At 44.7% G+C, this 19,888-nt stretch overlaps 1 protein-coding gene across 1 annotated transcript in view; it reads right to left on the reverse strand.

Moving 5' to 3' along the window:
- LOC137421133 (SH3 and PX domain-containing protein 2B) overlaps positions 1–18,460 on the reverse strand; it is a 203,116-nt gene extending 184,656 nt beyond the window's left edge. Inside the window, exons 1-2 of the mRNA XM_068106874.2 lie at positions 18,264–18,460; positions 7,263–7,343 (exon numbers count right to left, since the gene is read on the reverse strand). Coding sequence (XP_067962975.2) covers positions 7,263–7,343; positions 18,264–18,335 — 153 coding nt within the window. The 5' untranslated portion in view covers positions 18,336–18,460. The remainder of the gene's footprint in view (positions 1–7,262; positions 7,344–18,263) is intronic.
- Positions 18,461–19,888: the final 1,428 nt, after the last annotated feature.

A 19,888-nucleotide genomic window follows, 5' to 3' on the forward strand; every position in this document is an offset into this window, starting at 1 on the left:
CTCCATTGCACCAGTGAAAGAGAATAGATCCCCTTTCATTTCATTTCAATGGCCAACTGCATTTTGGGCGGTTTTCTTCAACCACCATTGGCCACGAGGCTCGGGTCGGGGAAGAAAGGCGTGCCCGCCCATCGTCATCAAGGGCGGAGCTAGAGGGCCGTGCCGACCAATCAGGGCCGAGGTGAGCACACCGATGGGCGTGTCCTGAGGGCCGGCGGCTTGATCGCTGGAGGCGCTATAAAGGCGCGCGCGCAAGAAGCGTCGAGTGAGTCAGGGTGAGAGTCAGAGTCAGTCAGTGGAGTCGGAGAGTCAGAGTCAGTCAGGTTGAGAGTCAGAGTCAGTCAGTGGAGTCGGTGGTCAGTTGGTTGCGTTGGTTGCGGTGAGGAGTCGGTGGTGGTGGTCAGTGGTTGCGTTGGTTGCGGTGAGGAGTCGGTGGTAAAGAGTGAGTGGACCAAGAAAGAGTTGAGGGTTTGGACCAGACGAGTCGGACAAGTCCTGGGAAGGCACGCGACGTCCACAGCAGCCACAACAGCAGCTTGGGGCCTGAACGGCGGTTTTGAGCAGGGCCGCAAAGGAACGGCGGCTGCTAAACGCGCCGATCGTGCTGCAGGACCCCCTTGGACCTTCCTCTCCCAAAAGCCATCCACCTCCTGCCTTTCCACCCTTCTTGTGTACGTGAGTTTGTTTTGTTTGTTCTGTCCCTGGGTTAATTAAGTCAGTATAAGCTAGTATTTGCACTGTGTCACCTGCGTCTTATGTGTTGTAAATAAACTTGATTGCTCCTTTTTGCTTGTGTGTGTACAATAAATCCAATTACTCTTCTGTCCGTCTTCTCGTCTTATTCCTTTTCCTCTTTGCATTTCGTCGTTTTAGTCTTTTCCCAGATTGGGCAGCTGCGGTGCGATACGGCCAAAGTTCTGGGTGAATCGGGTGAGTCGGGGATCCTGTAACGGTCGCGGTTGGACCATCCGCTCGGCCCATCATACCATCTAAACCGCGATCAGTAACAATATATATCACATATATTACTGGAACAGCACTCGGTAGAGCGCATACCTCCACCAGGGTGAACAGTTTACAGTTTGTATCCACTGATAGGCCAGATCTGCATCTGGACCTGAACCAAAATCTAATCGGCTTGTTCTTGTTACCTACCCAACTCATCCACCAAGTTCTGTCATAACCTGTCCATAACTTTTTGAAATACCATGCTATATATCGTTTTTGGCCCAATCTCTCAATGGTGAAGAATCATTTATAAAACTAGAATGGCACTCTTTGACATCACAACGTCATTTAATATGCCTCTGCCCACATTATTACATCATTATCACCTGGTGTTGGCCTCATGGTTAGGGCGGCAGGCTTGGGATATGAAGGTCCTAAGTTTGAATCCCGTTGAATTAACGCCAGATGGAGTTGACTCAGACTGTCATCCTTCCGAGGTCAGCAAAATGAGTACCAGATAACTGGTTATAGAGAGGCATTGCATCAGCAGCAGACGTGCCCACAGAAATGTTGCAACCGGCAGCTGGGTGGCTGCATACGAACCACCACATTACATCATTATTATATATACTTGTACCAAGTTTGAATTAAACCCCTTCTGCTGTTCTCATGCATCATTTTCACCTGACATGACCTCTGACCTTTGACCTTTGATGCTGAAGTCTAATCAGTTCACCTTTGCATCATAATATATACTTGTACCAAGTTTGGTCAAAATCACATCACTGGTTCACAAGTTAGCGCAGAACCACATTTTTACCAAACAGGACCTCTGACCTTTGCATTCTTGACCCCATAATCTAATGAGTTTATCTTTACATCATTATGCATACTTGTTCCAAGTTTAACTTAGTTCCCTTCAGCCGTCCTTAAGATATCGTGGAAGCAAAAACCTATTGCAGACTCCGACCTTTGACCTTTGACCTGTTGGTGCCAAAATCTAAGCAGTTAATCATTGCATCAAAATATACACTTATTACCAAGTTTGGTCAAAATCCCATTACTAGTTCACAAGTTCGCTCAGTAACAGAATTTTTACCCAACGGAACTTCTGACATTTGACCTTTGACTTCAAAATCGAATCAGTTCATTTTTATATCATTATACATACGTTTACTAAGTTTGACTTGGATCCCTGCAGCCGTCCTTAAGATATCATAGAAGCAAGAACCTATTGCAGACTCCGACCTTTGACCTGTTGGTGCCAAAATCTAAGCAGTTCATCTTTACATCATAATATACACTTATTACCAAGTTTGGTCAAAATCCCATAACTAGTTCACAAGTTCGCTCAGTAACAGAATTTTTACCCAACGGGACTTCTGACATTTGACCTTTGACTTCAAAATCGAATCAGTTCATTTTTATATCATTATACAAACGTTTACTAAGTTTGACTTGGATCCCTGCAGCCGTCCTTAAGTCATCGCGCTAAAGAAAACATATCACAGACGCAAGGATGACACACGGACGAACGCACAGACAGCCGGACAGACCACCAGAAACATAATGCTTCTGGCGACTTAGTCAATGGAGGCATTATTAAAAAATATTGGATCCAGATCTTCACCAAAATGGAATCGATTCATCCTTGTCACACACCCAACCTGAACACCAGGTTTCATCCGAATTCGACCATAACTTTTTGAGATATCCTGCTCACAGACAGACAAACAGAAAAATGAAAAATCGGTCAGAGACCGAGGACTTGCCGGAATTTACTTTTTTATCGGCCATTTAGGCCAAATATGGCGGCCGAACCACGTGACCAGTGACGTCATCATTAACATATTTTATTCCCCATGGAGAGTTCTTTACATTGAGCCATGTCTCAATTTTTTCTATTCAGCACTTTTGGAGATATAGAGGTGCTAAGTTTTTCGGTTTTTCCAAGATGGCGGCCGAACCACGTGACCTATGACGTCATCATTAACATTTTATTCCCCATGGAGAGTTCTTTACAATGAGCCATGTCTCAATTTTTTCTATTCAGCACTTTTGGAGATATGGAGGTGCTAAGTTTTCGGTTTTTCCAAGATGGCGGCCGAAACACGTGACTGATGACGTCATCATTAACATATTTTATTCCCCATGGAGGGTTCTTTACAATGAGCCATGTCTCAATTTTTTCTGTTCAGCACTTTTGGAGATACAGTCATACCCGGTTTTACGCCATTTTGACCTACGTCAAATCTGACTTTACGCCACTCTTCTAGAGTAAATTTCAGTTCAGCGAACGTCATTATGTGCGACTTTACATCACTCCTACGGACGTGAAAGAAATTAAACAATTTAAACAATTGGATGTTTTTACGTTTTAACGATCGTTGATCGTTGGTTTAACGTTGATGTTTTAACGATCGAAACAATTTAAAATACAATAAAAAGCACATTAAAAAAAAAAAAAGAAGTAGTACGTACAGTATACATACGCATAACTGCTGGTTCTCATTCAAAACAAAGGCGACGCCATATGCATTTTGTCCTGTGCTGCGGTTGCGTGCTTGCTTTGCCTTTCGCTGGTATTTTTGTGATTATTCCTTTACTGTGTAAAGGTTCCTTTACTGTGTAAAACAACCAATGTAACGTGGCAACGGCGAAACATGACGATGCCGGCTCGGACGTACAGTATACGTTTGTATTAGAGGGAAGTAGTTAGTTAGATGATGCTGTGTGTGTGTAATTGTGGGTGCCTCTTGGGCTTGGTGAAATGAGGCATTGGTCGAGAATGGTTGTGTGCGTGAGAATCTGGTTATCGTTGAACTTGGTGAAATAAGGCAATGGTCTGGGTTGACCGGAGAAAGTGTACGAGTGGTGTATTGAGGACATGTGTAATGGTGTTGAGTGATAGACTTGCATGGGGTGCAAGTGGATAAATGGAGAGAATACTTGGTGTGTGGGAATAAATGGTGTGTGGAGTGAGTAGTGTGGATTGAGTGGTGTGGAGTGCATGGTGCGAAGGAGTGGATGGGGGAGGATGGACCCCTTCACGAATACCCGGGGAGGGTAGTTTAAAGTTAGGTAGAGGGAGTAGGTAAATTGTTTGGAAATTGACATCTGTGGTGCAGGGAGTAGCAAGTTGTTGCTTTGAGGGGTGCATGAGTGAGTGGAATGGCTGGGCGTGTGGGCTTAATTAGTGAGTATGGTTAAATGGGCAATCCGCCACTGGTAGTCTGTCGGCCAGGTGAGGCCGCAGGTAGGCTCTGGGAGCCGGGTAGCGTTCAGTGTAGAGTTCAGTGGGGCCCGAGGATCCTAAGAGAGGACCCGGGTAGCCCAATGCCAGAGAGGGCATCAGAGGGGTGAGAGAGCCAGGAGGGCCTTCCCCGAGTTGGGGTAGTTGAAGGAGCAAGGCAAGCTCGGGTGGCACCTTCAGTGGCAGAGGTGCGCAGGTAAGTAGGACCTGCTGGTAGAGCCACACGACCCAGCCCAGAAATTGTGCGAAGGCACAGATAGAAAAAAGGGGGGAGTGAGACCCCAAATTTGGTAGGGCACCACAGGGTAGGTCAATGGGAATTGGTTTTTAGAACCACATAGTGTAAAAGAGGCCAATTGATTGGCAGGGCAAGACCCCGGGTAGTGTAAGTGAGTTAATGTCAATTAGAAGGATAGTTAGGATGAAATCTCTTCGCACCATCCACATCCACTCACCAAGGTGACAGGACTCCACACCAGATTTTGCAGATGATTTGGAATGAAAGATGCATCATGACGTGGGTGAGACATTGTGTTTATTCCATCTCTTCCTTCTTGGGAGGGATTGGAAACGAATTTGGCATAAAGGGGGATAGAAGAGACAAGACGGTAGAGACGGAATTTGTAAAGTGTAAATACGGGGAGGGGCAAGGGTAGTGTAGGTTGACATGGGGGGTGACGAACGGCTAGGGACGAGCTTTCTCCGCTCGCTCTCCCGCGCCCCTCATGTTGCATTACCTTGTTTTGACGTGTACCCTTGCGCCCTTTCCCCCGCTAACCTCTGCTTTGTCTTTCCTCCCCACCCATGGACCGATATCCTTTGTTGAGGGGAGTGTGCAGGAACCCTGAGCTGTGCGGCTGCACTTTTGTAGTAGATATACCAAGTAGATACCCTTGATGCATATCCTTGTAAAGAACCGATCGACGTGTGCATGTGCACATGTGCATGGATTTGCAAATGCCTGCCTGTACGTCGTCGTTTCTGCGTATATCGCATCGTCCAAAAATAAAGAAGCAAGCAACTTCGGCCGCTCGAGGAAAGACGGGGCATGCCTCCGACTCGGAGGCGAGCGTCGATCCCCGGGGCGGCCGGGTTCACGGAACCCTGAGCTCATTCGTTCGTCACAGACGACACGACACGACCACCGGTGAAACTGCCCGGACAGGTTGGGTAAAGCACGCCGTGATGAAGCGGGCCGCGGAGCCACTCGGCACACAAGCCAGCTCACGGTCTACACGTCCGGGGCGGTCACCCCGTTCGTGGAGAAGACCCGACCGATAGAAAACAACGGAGGGACTCCCGACGGGGAGCGGCAAATATTCAGGGTGAAGCCGCAGCCTCCTCCAGTTATTTACTCTAGTTTTACGAATTTTTTTTTTTTTTTTTTGTATACAAGATCGAGGCTCGCGAAAGAGCGAACATACGGTGTTTGTCTTCATTTTAAGGCATTTATAAGACATTACGCCCGGTTTACGTCAAAAACCGAGTTACGTCACGGCTTATGGAACCAATTAATGACGTAGGCCGGGGTATTACTGGATAGAGGTGCAAAGTTTTTCGGTTTTTCCAAGATGGCGGCCGAACCACGTGACCGATGACGTCATCAATTGGGCACAGTCTATTCCAGGGCAAGACAAATATGTGTGCAAAGTTTGGCGTTTCTACGTGCAACGGTGTAGACGTAGTGCTGCAAACAGACAGACAGACAGACAGACAGACAAACGAACAGATCAACATACTTGACGGAATCTTTTCCGGCAAGTAACAAACAGACAGGGTTGAAAACATAACCTCCGTCCACCTTCGGTGGTGGAGGTTAACAACAAGACTAAGCATTAAACAATACAAATCCTCGCTGGAATATACGTATACATTACAGAAGGTCTGAGAATGAACGACATGACATATCCATGCGGACTCACACGCTCACCGATATAAACCAATTACTGACAGCCTCTCCCATCCCTTCAGGAATGCGTGAGGCTAACAATCCTGGGTTGCATAACTGAGGCAGAATCCTCTATTGCAGCCCAGAATAAATGTTGGGAGGCTGCTCGAAAGGGGCATGTTTGAACAATGACATGGTAAAGCATTGATAGGTTGAGAGGAAGCATGGTGAGGCCTAAAAAGGTGAACGAGAACAAACAAATCGTGAAAATTGTGCCAGGGGCTTGAGGCATTGCAGTGAAAATTGACAATGTGACTCCATAATAAATAGCTTACTTCTCTAGTCTTAAAAATTAAAAACTACAGCATTGCCATTATTTTTGCCATGTCCGGCCGAATCCTTATGCGCAAATTTCCGGTGCATCATGGCAGGCCATAAAACTATTGGTGAGTCACGCATGATAATGTCACTTTTGCTTACCAGGATGTGCAATGAAAGATTGATGTACAAAAATGTACAAAGATGTACACTGCTGATCCAAAATGGGTGCATAGGACCATGAGCATTTACTACTGGGTTTTGAACCCCTCGCTAATTTACCAGTCGGCCTAATATTAACCGTGCTCAGTCTCATAAATTCCGAGCATCGGGTGAGGAGACGGCAAGAGTGGTATGACTGGACCAGTGTCAGAACCGAACCACTGACCTCCCAGATCAATGTCCTTCTCGAATCATGAGTCGAACTTCCTGCCTACACAATATGAGCTTACACTTACTTTACTTAGGACCCGTCGTGCTTTTCAGCACATAGGGACGCATCGCATAGAGCTTACAGATAATCAATGAAGGACTAACTCTCCGTGTACATTCATACATTCATACATTCACAATGAGTCATTTCCTTCAAACAGGAAGGCAAGTGGAATGATCAAGAGTGACATCAGGTATGACGAAGCAAGACTCCTGTGTTCAAGTGAGCTACTCTAAACTGCCATTCCCTTCTCTGTACGTCATTCTACCCTCAGCAATCATTATGCATATTGCATAACCAGCAGGAAAACCACAAAATTCCAAAATATACGCAAGTAATAAAATACCAGTGGGAATAGTGACTAACGAAGACCGCAAGCACCGTTTGCATCTACAATTCAGCAAGTGCATGGTAAAACAAACCTGCAAGTCGAAGAACTTGCTGTAGCGGCGGTAGATCGTGTGTGTCGAGCCATCACTCCAACTCACGCGGATTATGTACACCTGTCGCACAGCACGAGGCACACGCAACCCCTTGCAGTACATCTTCACACCACACAACTCTACTATAAAATTATAAACATACAAAAGCTTACTCCACTGTAAGCTTGCAAAGAGTAATTTATTTATTATAGCCCCTCTCTCCACAAAACATATAGAACAGAAGAAAGCATATTTAACATGTACAAATTTCAGGGTGTTCAGAAAAACTGCACATTGTGGCCTAGTAACTCCAAGACAGCAAGTGCTATGACAGAAAGTTGCAATAAATAAACAAGAAGACGTCATGCGGAGCATGATACTTGCAAAATCCCCCCCCCCCCAAAAAGTTTTCCATTGATACAGCAAATTGTCCATTTCATGAAGATTAAAATTTACAATCTTGATCAAAGCTCGGGTCAACAGGATGAAAAATGACGATTTTTCAGATGAAAAATGATGATTTTGGAAGGTTGACCTTGAGTTGACCTTTGACCTTTTGACCTCAAAAATAGTTAGTTTCCCTATTTAGTGACTCAATGTGCAAATGCTGTTCAATTTTCAAGTCAATCTTATGAAAATTGAGGATATTAAAAATTTGGCCTATGTTGACCTTTTGGCCTATGTTGACCTCAAAAATAGATGGTGGTTGAATTCAGTGGCCATATATATATAATCCTCTTAGAAGTTCAAGTCAATCAAATGAAAATTGGTGATTTTAGAAATTTGGCCTATGTTGACCTTTTGGCCTGTGTTTACCTAAAATATAATACGTGGTTGAATTCAGTGACCAGATGTGCAAGGCCTCTTCAAATTTCAAGTCAATTGGATGAAAATTGAGGATTTTAGAAATTTGGCCTATGTTGACCTCAAAAATACTTGGTGGGTGAATTCAGTGAGCAGATATGCAAATGCTGTTCAATTTTCAAGTCAATCGGATGAAAATTGGGGATTTTAGAAATTTGGCCTATGTTGACCTTTTGGCCTATGTTGACCTAAAAAATACTTGGTGGTTGAATTCAGTGACCAGATATGGAAGTCCTCTTCAAATTTCAAGTCAATTGGATGAAAATTGAGGATTTTAGAAATTTGGCCTATGTTGACCTAAAAAATACTTGGTGGTTGAATTCAGTGACCAGATATGGAAGTCCTCTTCAAATTTCAAGTCAATTGGATGAAAATTGAGGATTTTAGAAATTTGGCCTATGTTGACCTTTTGGCCGATGTTGACCTCAAGAATACTTGGTGGTTGAATTCAGTGACCAGATATGGAAGTCCTCTTCAAATTTCAAGTCAATTGGATGAAAATTGAGGATTTTATAAATTTGGCCTATGTTGACCTTTTGGCCGATGTTGACCTCAAGAATACTTGGTGGTTGAATTCAGTGACCAGATATGCAAGTCCTCTTCAAATTTCAAGTCAATTGGATTAAAATTGAGGATTTTAGAAATTTGGCCTATGTTGACCTTTTGGCCTATGTTGACCTCCAAAATACTTGGTGGTTGAATTCAGTGACCAGATATGGAAGTCCTCTTCAAATTTCAAGTCAATTGGATGAAAATTGAGGATTTTAGAAATTTGGCCTATGTTGACCTTTTGGCAGATGTTGACCTCAAGAATACTTGGTGGTTGAATTCAGTGACCAGATATGCAAGTCCTCTTCAAATTTCAAGTCAATCGGATGAAAATTGAGGATTTTAGAAATTTGGCCTATGTTGACCTTTTGGCCTATGTTGACCTCAAAAATACTGGGTGGGTGAATTCAGTGAGCAGATATGCAAATGCTGTTCAATTTTCAAGTCAATCGGATGAAAATTGGGGATTTTGGAAATTTGGCCTATGTTGACCTTTTGGCTTATGTTGACCTCAAGAATACTTGGTGGTTGAATTCAGTGACCAGATATGCAGGTCCTCTTCAAATTTCAAGTCAATCGGATGAAAATTGAGGATTTTAGAAATTTGGCCTATGTTGACCTTTTGGCCTATGTTGACCTCAAAAATACTGGGTGGGTGAATTCAGTGAGCAGATATGCAAATGCTGTTCAATTTTCAAGTCAATCGGATGAAAATTGGGGATTTTGGAAATTTGGCCTATGTTGACCTTTTGGCCTATGTTGACCTCAAGAATACTTGGTGGTTGAATTTAGTGACCAGATGTGCAAGTTCTCTTCAAATTTCAAGTCAATTGGATGAAAATTGAGGATTTTAGAAATTTGGCCAAAGTTGGTGACCTTTGGCCTATGTTGACCTTTTGACCTATTGACCCCAAAACAATAGGCTTCTTGCTTTTGACCAACTCTACCATTTGGTGAAGTTTCGTGAAGATCGGTTGAAAATTGTGACCTGTAGGCCGGTGACAAACAGACAAACAGACAGACAGACAGAACCACAAACACAACCGACCAATATACTTGAAAAATCTTCGATTTCGCAAGTAATAAAGAAAAATTATATTGTCCGACTGTGTAACTCGGTTGATCAATTTGTCATCAATCAGCAGTTGCCCCCTCATTGTCAAAGATAGCCATCTCATGTGTCTGTTCCCTTTCATGAAATGTGTATCCACAAGTTGCTGTGCAGCCTGATTAATTGATCTGCAGGACTTTCCGCACTCAGGGCATGGAAAAAAGTCGGGCTCTGCCATGTTGCCAACAAGAGCGCCACGTGCGCGATGCAACGTTGGTGTGTGCACGCCGTCGTCACTCCGAGCAATGCAGCAATTGACAAATTCGATCACATACTGTATGTACTTTATAAACCCCAGAATTTCTAAACCCTACCTGAACACATTCGGTGCCAAGGTCCCTCGTACAACCCCAATCCCCTTATTCCCCCCACTCCAAATAAACGTAGCAGCATTCAGCCCAGTGGTTCTGGATTGCCATTTTGTATGTTAGGAGGGATTCACCATCTGCATTCATTTTTGATGTTAGTTTTCTTTTCTGTCACACCCTTTATACTCCATTATGTTCATGTTGGTTTTTGGACTGAATAAAAATGAATTCATCAATTCGTTTTAGACGATATGAGAAAACTCGAAATAAAAATAAAAACCACCCGACACACTTTCAGGCTATTATGTGTATACACACATACACAGTGCATTCAGAAAGTATTCAGACCCCTTCACTTTTTTCACATTTTGTTATGTTGCAGCCTCATGCTGAAATCGTTTAAATTCATTTTTTCCCTCATCAATCTACACTCAATACCCCATAATGACAAAGAGAAAACAGGATTTTAGAAAGTTTTGCAAATTTATTAAAAAGAAAAAACTGAAATATCACATTGAAATAAGTATTCAGACCCTTAACTCAGTACTTTGTTGAAGCACCTTTGGCAGCGATTACAGCCTCGAGTCTTCTTGGGTATGACGCGACAAGCTTTGCACACCTGGATTTGGGGATTTTCTGCCATTCTTTGCTGCAGATCCTCTCAAGCTCTGTCAGGTTGGATGGGGACCGTCGGTGAACAGCCATTTTCAGGTCTCTCCAGAGATGTTCGATTGGGTTCAAGTCAGGGCTCTGGCTGGGCCACTCAAGAACCTTCACAGAGTTGACCCAAAGCCGCTCCTGCGTTGTCTTGGCTGTGTGCTTAGGGTAATTGTCCTGTTGGAAGGTGAACCTTCGGCCCAGTTTGAGGTCCTAAGCGCTCTGTTTCAGGTTTTCATTAAGGATATCTCTGTACTTTGCTCCATTCATTGTTCCCTCAACCCTGACCAGTCCCCCAGTCCCTGCTGCTGAAAAACACCCCCACAGCATGATGCTGCCACCACCATGCTTTACCGTTGGGATGGTATTGGGCAGGTGATGAGCGGTGCCTGGTTTCCTCCAGACATGATGCTTTGAATTGAGGCCAAACAGTTCAATCTTGGTTTCATCCGACCACAGAATCTTGTTTCTCACAGTCTGAGAGTCCGATAGGTGCTTTTTTGCAAACTCCAAGCGGGCTTTCATGTGTCTTTCACTGAGGAGAGGCTTCCGTCTGGCCACTCTGCGATAAAGCCCAGATCGGTGGAGTGTTGCAGTGATGGTTGTCCCTCTGGAAGTTTCTCCCAACTCCACACAGGATCTCTGGAGCTCAGCCAGAGTGACCATCGGGTTCTTGGTCACCTTTCTTACCAAGGCCCTTCTCCCCCGATTGCTCAGTTTGGCCGGGCGGCCAGCTCTAGGAAGAGTTCTGGTTGTTCAAAACTTCTTCCATTTAAGAATTATGGAGGCCACTGTGCTCTTGGGAACCTTCAATGCAGCAGGGATTTTTTTTGTAGGCTTCCCCAAATCTGTGCCTCGACACAATCCTGTCTCTGAGCTCTGCAGGCAGTTCCTTCGACCTCATGGCTTGGTTTTTGCTCTGATATGCATTGTCAGCTGTGAGACCTTATATAGACAGGTGTGTGCCTTTCCAAATCATGTCCAATCAATTGAATTTACCACAGGTGGACTCCAATCAAGGTGTAGAAACATCTCAAAGATGATCAAGAGAAATGGGAGGCACCTGAGCTAAATTTCAAGTGTCATAGCAAAGGGTATGAATACTTATGTCAATGTGATATTTCAGTTTTTTCTTTTCAATAAATTTGCAAAACTTTGTAAAATTCTGTTTTCTCTTTGTCATTGTGGGGTATTGAGTGCAGATTGATGAGGGAAAAAATGAATTTAAACGAGGCTGCAACATAACAAAATGTGAAAAAAGTGAAAGGGTCTGAATACTTTCTGAATGCACTGTATGGGTATATACAGACTTGGCATTTAATATGGAATATTTTTTTCTGGGGGTGAACTTACTTTTCAAGATGTCTTAGAACCAAAAGTTCATTGGAATTATGTTGAAATTATTCTAGATTTTGTTAATGTGACCTTGAAAAGAAACAAAAACCACATTTGACATTTCGAAACAAATAAATTGATCCTTGAAAGTGATGTAAACTGATATCGAACTCAATTCATGGGCAGTACTGTGTTAAACTTCTGTACGTTTTCCAGAAGTATCCCTTTATTTTGCACATTAGCAAAATTTCTTTTTAACAAAAACAAAAGTTAAATTACGACTGGGATTACGGACAGTAAAATTACAGTTCAGTAATTCGTGTAACCCCCACGAGCATTCAGGAGAGCACGTACACGTTGAGGCATGCTGTTCACGAGATTTGCCAAGGTTTGGACAGGAATCGCTTGCCATGCAATGACAATAGCCTGCTGCAATTCACGCACAGAGGTCGGCTGCTGGTCCAAGTGGTCGATTTGACGCGTTAATTCTGCCCACAAGTTCTCTATCGGATTCATATCTGGGGACATGGCAGGCCACTCCATATGCTCTACACCACGGTCGGTCAGCAAGAAAGTGTTGGATCATGCGAGCACGATGAGGCCGTGCATTGTGATCTTGGAAGACAAAGTTTCCTCGAAAGGTTGCACGAGCAAATGGAAGCAATGTTTCTTCCAGAATGGCCCTGTACTTGAACTGGTTCAGGTTTCCATTCAGAACAACCAGGTCAGTTTTTCCCCCTGCATGAAAAGCAGCCCAAACGGTCACCCCACCACCTCCAGCTTGGACTCTTGGCACTATACAATCTTTGTTGTAGGCTTCATGCACTTGTCTGCGCACTCGGACGCGGCCATCTTGACGATAGACCAGAAATCTACTCGTCACTGAAGATCACGTGATTCCAGTGTCCTGGCTGCCATTGACGGTGCTCTCTGGCCCACCGCAATAGGCGCTGGCGGTGTTGTCTGGTCAGGCGTGGCTTTCTCAGGGGACGCCTGGCACGATAGCCTGCTTGAACCAGTAGTTGGTTGAATAGCCTTCTGGATACAGGCACATTTGTCAGTTGCTGCCACTCAGCCCCAAGCCGATTAGCTGACTTGGTACGGCCATTGCGGACTAACCGGTGCAGCTGGCGATCATCCCTCCTTGTGGTTCTGCGGGGACGTCCTGGCCTCGGTATTGGAGTAGGGACACCCCTCTGAGCATTTCGTTTCAGGATCTTTGACACCTGACCTTGAGTGATGCCATACTGCCGAGCAATAGCACACTGTTTCATGCCGTAATTTCGTAAAGCCACCACTCCATGACAAACAGCATTGTCGAGTTGACGGACCATCTCCAGAGGAAGCGGAAATAACTTTTGGAGACGTGCAGCAGTTGTTTTCCACTAATACAGAACGCAACAACCCTTGTATACCCGACTGTGAAGCCAATCATCAAATGCACCTGTCCGTACATTTTGCCACGCCACCTGTGATATAATCCTGTTGTTGACTTCTTACTGCGACAGACAATCAGTGACATGGTTCTTTTAACAAATAAATCACCAAAGTGTAAAAGAAACTCACCAGATTGATATACTGAGTTAAGAAAGTAAACCCAAGTCAAGAAAAAAAATATATTCCATATTAAATGCCAAGTCTGTGTATATATATATATATATATATATATATACACACACACACACACACACAGTATGCACACACAGACACACACACACACACACACACACACACACACACACACACACACACACACACACACACACACACACACACACACACACACGTGGGGATGCTTACACAGTGTAAGCAATAAGGAACCATGCTTCATACATAGGTACATATTAAATAGGAGCTCTATGATTATAGGCAAGCATCACTGACCTGCTCGGTGTCAGAGGTTTTTTTTTAAGCGTTTAGTTTTTATGGACGCGTTTACGGGTTTTTTTTAACATAATTTTTCATTGAGGCTTTTATTTCACATTTTGCAGATATAAAAATTACTATTTTTAAATACTAGATATTAATTGAGGTTTTTTTTTTAGGCGTAGCCCGTGGGCAATGCCTCTAGAACAGCGTTTGTTTGTCCGTATGCCCCCACAAATGTACACAAGTCAGAGTTAAGGATCTGGTCACATGACAGGGGGACACATTTAGTAACCATTACAGTTGCATATTTCACTAAAAGGAAATATAATAACCTTCTGTGGAACGTTTTTTGGTCCCAGTGGGTGTCGTAGGGTCGGTAGGAGGTTTCAGAAATTCCTCAATACAATTATTATTTAAAATACGATCGACATGGACCTTGCTCCTGAATGTCCATCGGCTTTGTGGCCTTGATGTCCATCGGCACGCCAAATGTCAGCTTTCTACGTCACCCAGAAGGTACCTACCATACATCAATATCAGTCAGTCAGTGAATGGTTAGAATGAGCTTTATATACAGTCATGGCCAAAAATATTGGCACCTTGCACTTTTTTAAACAACTCACAATTTTCTCTCAAAATAAGTTGAAATTGACAAAGTATTTGGTCTCCACAAATCTTCATTTCACTGTTAATATTACAGAACCTTTGTTTTTGATTCTGAACCTAATATATCCTTTTAAATCATAGAATAAAAAGAAATGGCATTGACAAAATTATTGACACCTTAGATTAAATATTTGGTCGCACAACCTTTGGACAAAATACCTGCAGTCAAGCACTTCCTATAGCCATGAATGAGCTTCCTACACCTCTCTACTGGCAGTTTGGCCCACTCTTCTTGTGCAAACTGCCCCAGTTCTCCCAGATTTGAAGGGTGCCTTCTCCCAACTGCTGTTTTCAGATCTCCCCACAGGTGTTCAATGGGATTTAGATCTGGACTCATTGCTGGCCACTTCAGAACAGTCCAGCATTTTGTCTTGAACCGTTCCTGGGTGCTTTTTGAAGTGTGTTTGGGGAGGGGGAGAAGGCGGAGGTGGACACAGGAACATCAAGGTCTCTGGAGATGGACTTGTAGCCTTGAGATTGTCCATGCTTGGCTACAATCTTGTGTCTGACCTCCTCAGACGATTCTCTGGTTTTCTTTCTTTTCTCCATGCTCATTGCCTGGAGCCTGGTGTTGGGCTAGCGGCTAGGGTGCCAGCTTAGGATCCTAGGATCCTGGGTTCGAATCCCGGTCGATCGCTGAATTAACGCCAGGGGGGTTGACTCAGCCTGTCATCCTTCCGAGGTCGGCTAATTGAGTACCAGTTCACTGGTAATTCCCTGTTTGTCGTAAAAGGCGACAAACAGGGTTGGCGGCAGGAAGGGCATCCGGCCGTAAAACATTGCTTCAAAAAGGGGACCAACAAAAACAACAACAACCACGGTGCCCGAAAAAGGCCAACCCCCGCTTTGCGGGGAAAAATGGCATCTAAAGGTGTTTTTTTTTCTTCTTTTTTCTCCATGCTCATTGCGGTACACACAGTGAATGATTTGTCAAACAAAACAGCAGAATAACTCCTTTTCTCTATTCAAACTGGTTGAATGAGTGATTTTTATATTGCAGCCACCTGCAACTCACCATAGGTGAGTTCAATTCCAAAGTAAAGGAGAATCACCTGCTTGAAATCGAATTATCTCTAACAACTTCTAAAAGGTGCCAATAATATTGTCCGGGCCATTTTAGGATTTCTGTGTGGAATAAGCTAAGATTTATTATTATTTTTTGCTTTTTTTTTTTTTGTTCCACTGCAAACCAAAGAAATACATATGTGTATTCTAAAATATTTTTTAATTTAAAGTGGTGGTTTTGAAATGGTGCATTATTTGAAAAAAGTGCAAGGGTTGCAATATTTTTGGCAAATGACAGCTCCCTCACTCGCTCCCGGAAAAAACCCGGGTTACGTGCATAAAGCAAAAACATGCCCACTACTTATAATTCAAAACACCTCACTGCACTGGAAAACATACACATTTATATAGAGAATTGGCGAACCCCTCCGCTATCACCCCACCTCCCGCCCTCCGCCCCTCCCTCCCCCACCCCCAGATACCACCGGCATAGATAAAAACACCCCTATATACTAATTGGGGTCATGCTGATCCTATGTAGCAAGTCTTGATGTATTCGGGCCACAACTGTAGGAGGAGTAGCTCAACAAACACAAAAACACCAGTCAGTGAATTATAGTAAGGACTAGCAAAAGTAACCCAGAGGAATATCATACCAGGAATATGACGAGATAGTGGGGGAGAGAGGAGGGGAGGGGAGAGGAGGGGAGGGGAGAAGAGGGGAGGGAAGTGGAGAGGGGAAAGTAGGTGGGAGGGGAGGTGGAAAGGGAAGGAAAGGGAGGAGGAATGGAGGATGGAGTGGAGTGGAGCGGGAGGGGGAGGGTGGGGGGAGTGGTACGGGAACAGGGAAGGAGAAGAGGGGAGATGGAAGGAGGGGGGAATAGAGAGGACCCCCTCGGGGTGGAGGACGGGGAAGGAGGAAGGGGGAAAGGAAAGGCGACAGGGGTGATAGGAGAGTGGGAGGGGGAGTATGGGGAAGGGGAACAGGGAGGGGGTAGGGAAGAGGGAGGGCGAGAGAAGGAAGAAAGGGGAGAGGAAAGCAGAGGGGAGAGAGAGGAGGGGAGGAGGCGGGAGGGGAAGCGGGGGTATGGTAAGGGAAGGGAAGGTAGGGGGAATGGGTGGGAGAGGGGGAGCACAGGAGGAAGGAGGGGAAGGGAGGGCCCTCCTTATGCCATTCACTCACTCGGAACCAATCACGGCCCTCCTTACACCGTACACCACATAATATCTCACAGCCCTCCTTACGTCTTTCCCTCACACAAACTCATGGCCCTCCTTACGACACTTGATGACACGGAACCCATGGCCCTCCTTACACCATTCACTCATGGGCCGCCATTTTAGTAAGACTTGTTGGGGTTTTTGGTGAGCATTTTCTGGTTCTTTTGGGGGTTTTTTGTTTTAATACCCAAAGACCGAGTTTTCATTCATACAATACCTTGGAGTATGCATGCAAAGTTTTGACATGCAAAGTTTCATGGTTTTAGAATTCTGGACACATATATACATATGGGAGCCTATGCTGGATCAGCATGTCGCTGCGTCCTTGGACGACTCCTCAACACCATCCCGACACATCACTGTGTGTGCTACGAAATTAGGTGTTTTTTACGGCGGCCGGCGGAGTGCAAATCCTGCCACCAACCTCCTTGAGAGTGGACCCAGTACCCTGGTACTCAATTTGCCGACCTCAGAAGGATGACAGGCTAAGTCAACCCCACCTGGTATTAATTCAGCAGCTTACCGGGATTCGAACCCAGGATCCTAGGATCCCAAGCCCACCACCCTAACCATTCATTTAGTTTTATATTATATATATATATATATATATATATATATATATATATATATATATATATATATATATATATATATATACAGTATATATATATATATATATATATATATATATATATATATATATATATATATATATATATATGTTGTTGTTGTTGTTGTTGTTTTTGTCTGTATACCGTTTTATTTCGGATAATACAAGATACTCAGTGTTTGACTGTGAATGTAAACAACGACCAAATTATAAACTTTTCAAATTACAGAAATGTTGCTAATCCTTTCATGATCCCAAAATGTTACTCCATACGAGAATAAAAGGTTACATTCAGTCTGTCGTTCATCTTGGTATATTAAAGTGTCCTTCACCAAGCAAACCCTGATAGCATAATGTCCCAAACCAAACGCATCACTTCCCACGGACAAATCACCAAGAGCAGCTCACACGTGTCCGGGCTTTGTGAAAGTTTGTCTATTTTACAGCAGATGTCCGCAAGAGGGTCGTGCAGAACGCTATGAACCCTTAGTCCTTACGTTCACACAGCATTATCATCCCGCACGGACAACGCTCATTCTGCACTCAACATTCATCAAACAGCAAATACTTTGTTCTCCAAGAGGCGAGAGAATGAGTTCGATGATTGATTAGCGAAAGAATGAATAAAACCCGAACCCATACAAATGTTGGCGATGGTAAAAGAAAAGGACGAAGAAGAGGATGAGGAGGAAGAGGAAGAATAGTGATGATAAAAAGAAAGGAAACGACAAAGGAAAAGAAAGATCGGAAGCTGTGCCGGAATCACAGCCCGCGCGGAGCGTCTGCCCTCGCCGGGCCGCACTCACGTAGTGTTTGCTCGGCGCTCTGCGCTTCTGGAAGTCCTGCACGCGGACGTCGGCGACAACCCTGCGAACCATTGTCGGGAAGAAGGCACGGGGGCGACAGATAGCCCTACGAAGCGATATGTGTAATATCTTTCTTTTTCTTTCCTCCTCCTCTTCCTCTGTAACTCGGCCCTCAGCCGCTAAGCCACGCCCATTACGCGCTCAACCGCTAATCCACGCCCCCTGATAAGCTCAACGGCGAAACCACGCCCCCATACGCTGCCAAATCCGTTTTATTCCACGTGTCCATTACACTGTGTTGGCTGCAGTGAAGGATCGACTCCGTAATCATTCAAATGTTAAAATGTGCGCTGCATAACACAGTTTACCATCATGGGTTATCTCCTGCACGGAAACTCCAAGCACCATTCCCTAATGTAATAATGGCTAAAGAGGATCGTAGGAAAAGACGTTCACTGGGTGATTTGTCATTGTCTTCCCTGTGGATTTGAACCTGAAATGATGAGAATACGATATAAAATCTCAGCCAATTCAGAACCCATTTGGACCTTGTTCGGAGCCTGTAAATCAAACACAGTGATCTCAAGCTAACAAAACAAATGGCTGAAACACAGAGTGAATTTGCTTCTTTATCCATTCATTATACCATCCATGTCTTCCCTCTTCCACAAGTTAAGTATATAGATATTTTCATCTTCTTTCTACACCACGTACATAGACAGAACTATTTGATACATCAGGCCAAATGTTGTATATCCTTCTCTTTTCATATGTCATGGACGAGCAGATATATATGTATATAGTATATATCGAGGGAGGGAGAGGAGGAAGAGAGAAGAAGGAGAGAGAGGAGAGGGGATAGGAAAGAGGAAAGAGATGAGTGGAAGAGAGTGAAAGAGAGGAGGAGGAGGTAGGGGAGAGGAGGGGTGGAGAGGAGAGGAGATAGAGAAGAGGGGAGAAAGAGGGAGGAGGCGAGAAAGAGGGGGGAGGGGATAGAGGAGAGGAGGTGAGAGAGAGAGAGAGAGAGAGAGAGAGAGAGAGAGAGAGAGAGCATGGTAAGGGTGGAGAGGAGGGGAGGGGATAGAGAGAGGAGGTGAGGGAGAGAGAGAGGACAGGAGAGGAGGAGAGGAGGTAAAGAGGAGGAGAAGAGGGAGAAAGAGGAGGGGAGAGAGAGTAGGGGAGGGAGAGAGAGGAGAGGAGGCGAGGAGGAGGATAGAGGAGAGGAGAGGAGGAGAGGAGGGAGAGGAGGGGACGGGGAGAGAGAGGAGAGGAGGAGGAGAGAGGAGAGGTGGGGAGATAGAGGGGAGGGGGGGGGGGAGAGAGGATGGGAGGGGTGGAGAGGAGAAAAGGGGGGAGAGAGGAGGGGAGAAGGGATAGAGTAGGACAGAGGGAGAGAGGAGAGGAGGGAGGGAGGGGGAGAGAGAGGATGAGGAGGAAAGAGGAGGGAGAGAGAGGAGTAGTGGAGAGCGAGACAGGAGGGGAGGGTAAGAGAGCAGGGGAGGAAAGAGAGGAGGGGGAGGGAGGGGTGGTGCAGGGTAGATGGGAGGGTGGTAGAAAGTTACCTAGACTGGAGGTTGCCGCCGAATCTAACCTAATATATTGTTACGTTTATTGGGGGAGGGGGT

The sequence above is a fragment of the Myxine glutinosa genome, chromosome 2, assembly GCF_964187855.1.
Source record: "Myxine glutinosa chromosome 2, kmMyxGlut1.1, whole genome shotgun sequence".
Classification (NCBI taxonomy): Eukaryota; Metazoa; Chordata; class Myxini; order Myxiniformes; family Myxinidae; genus Myxine; species Myxine glutinosa.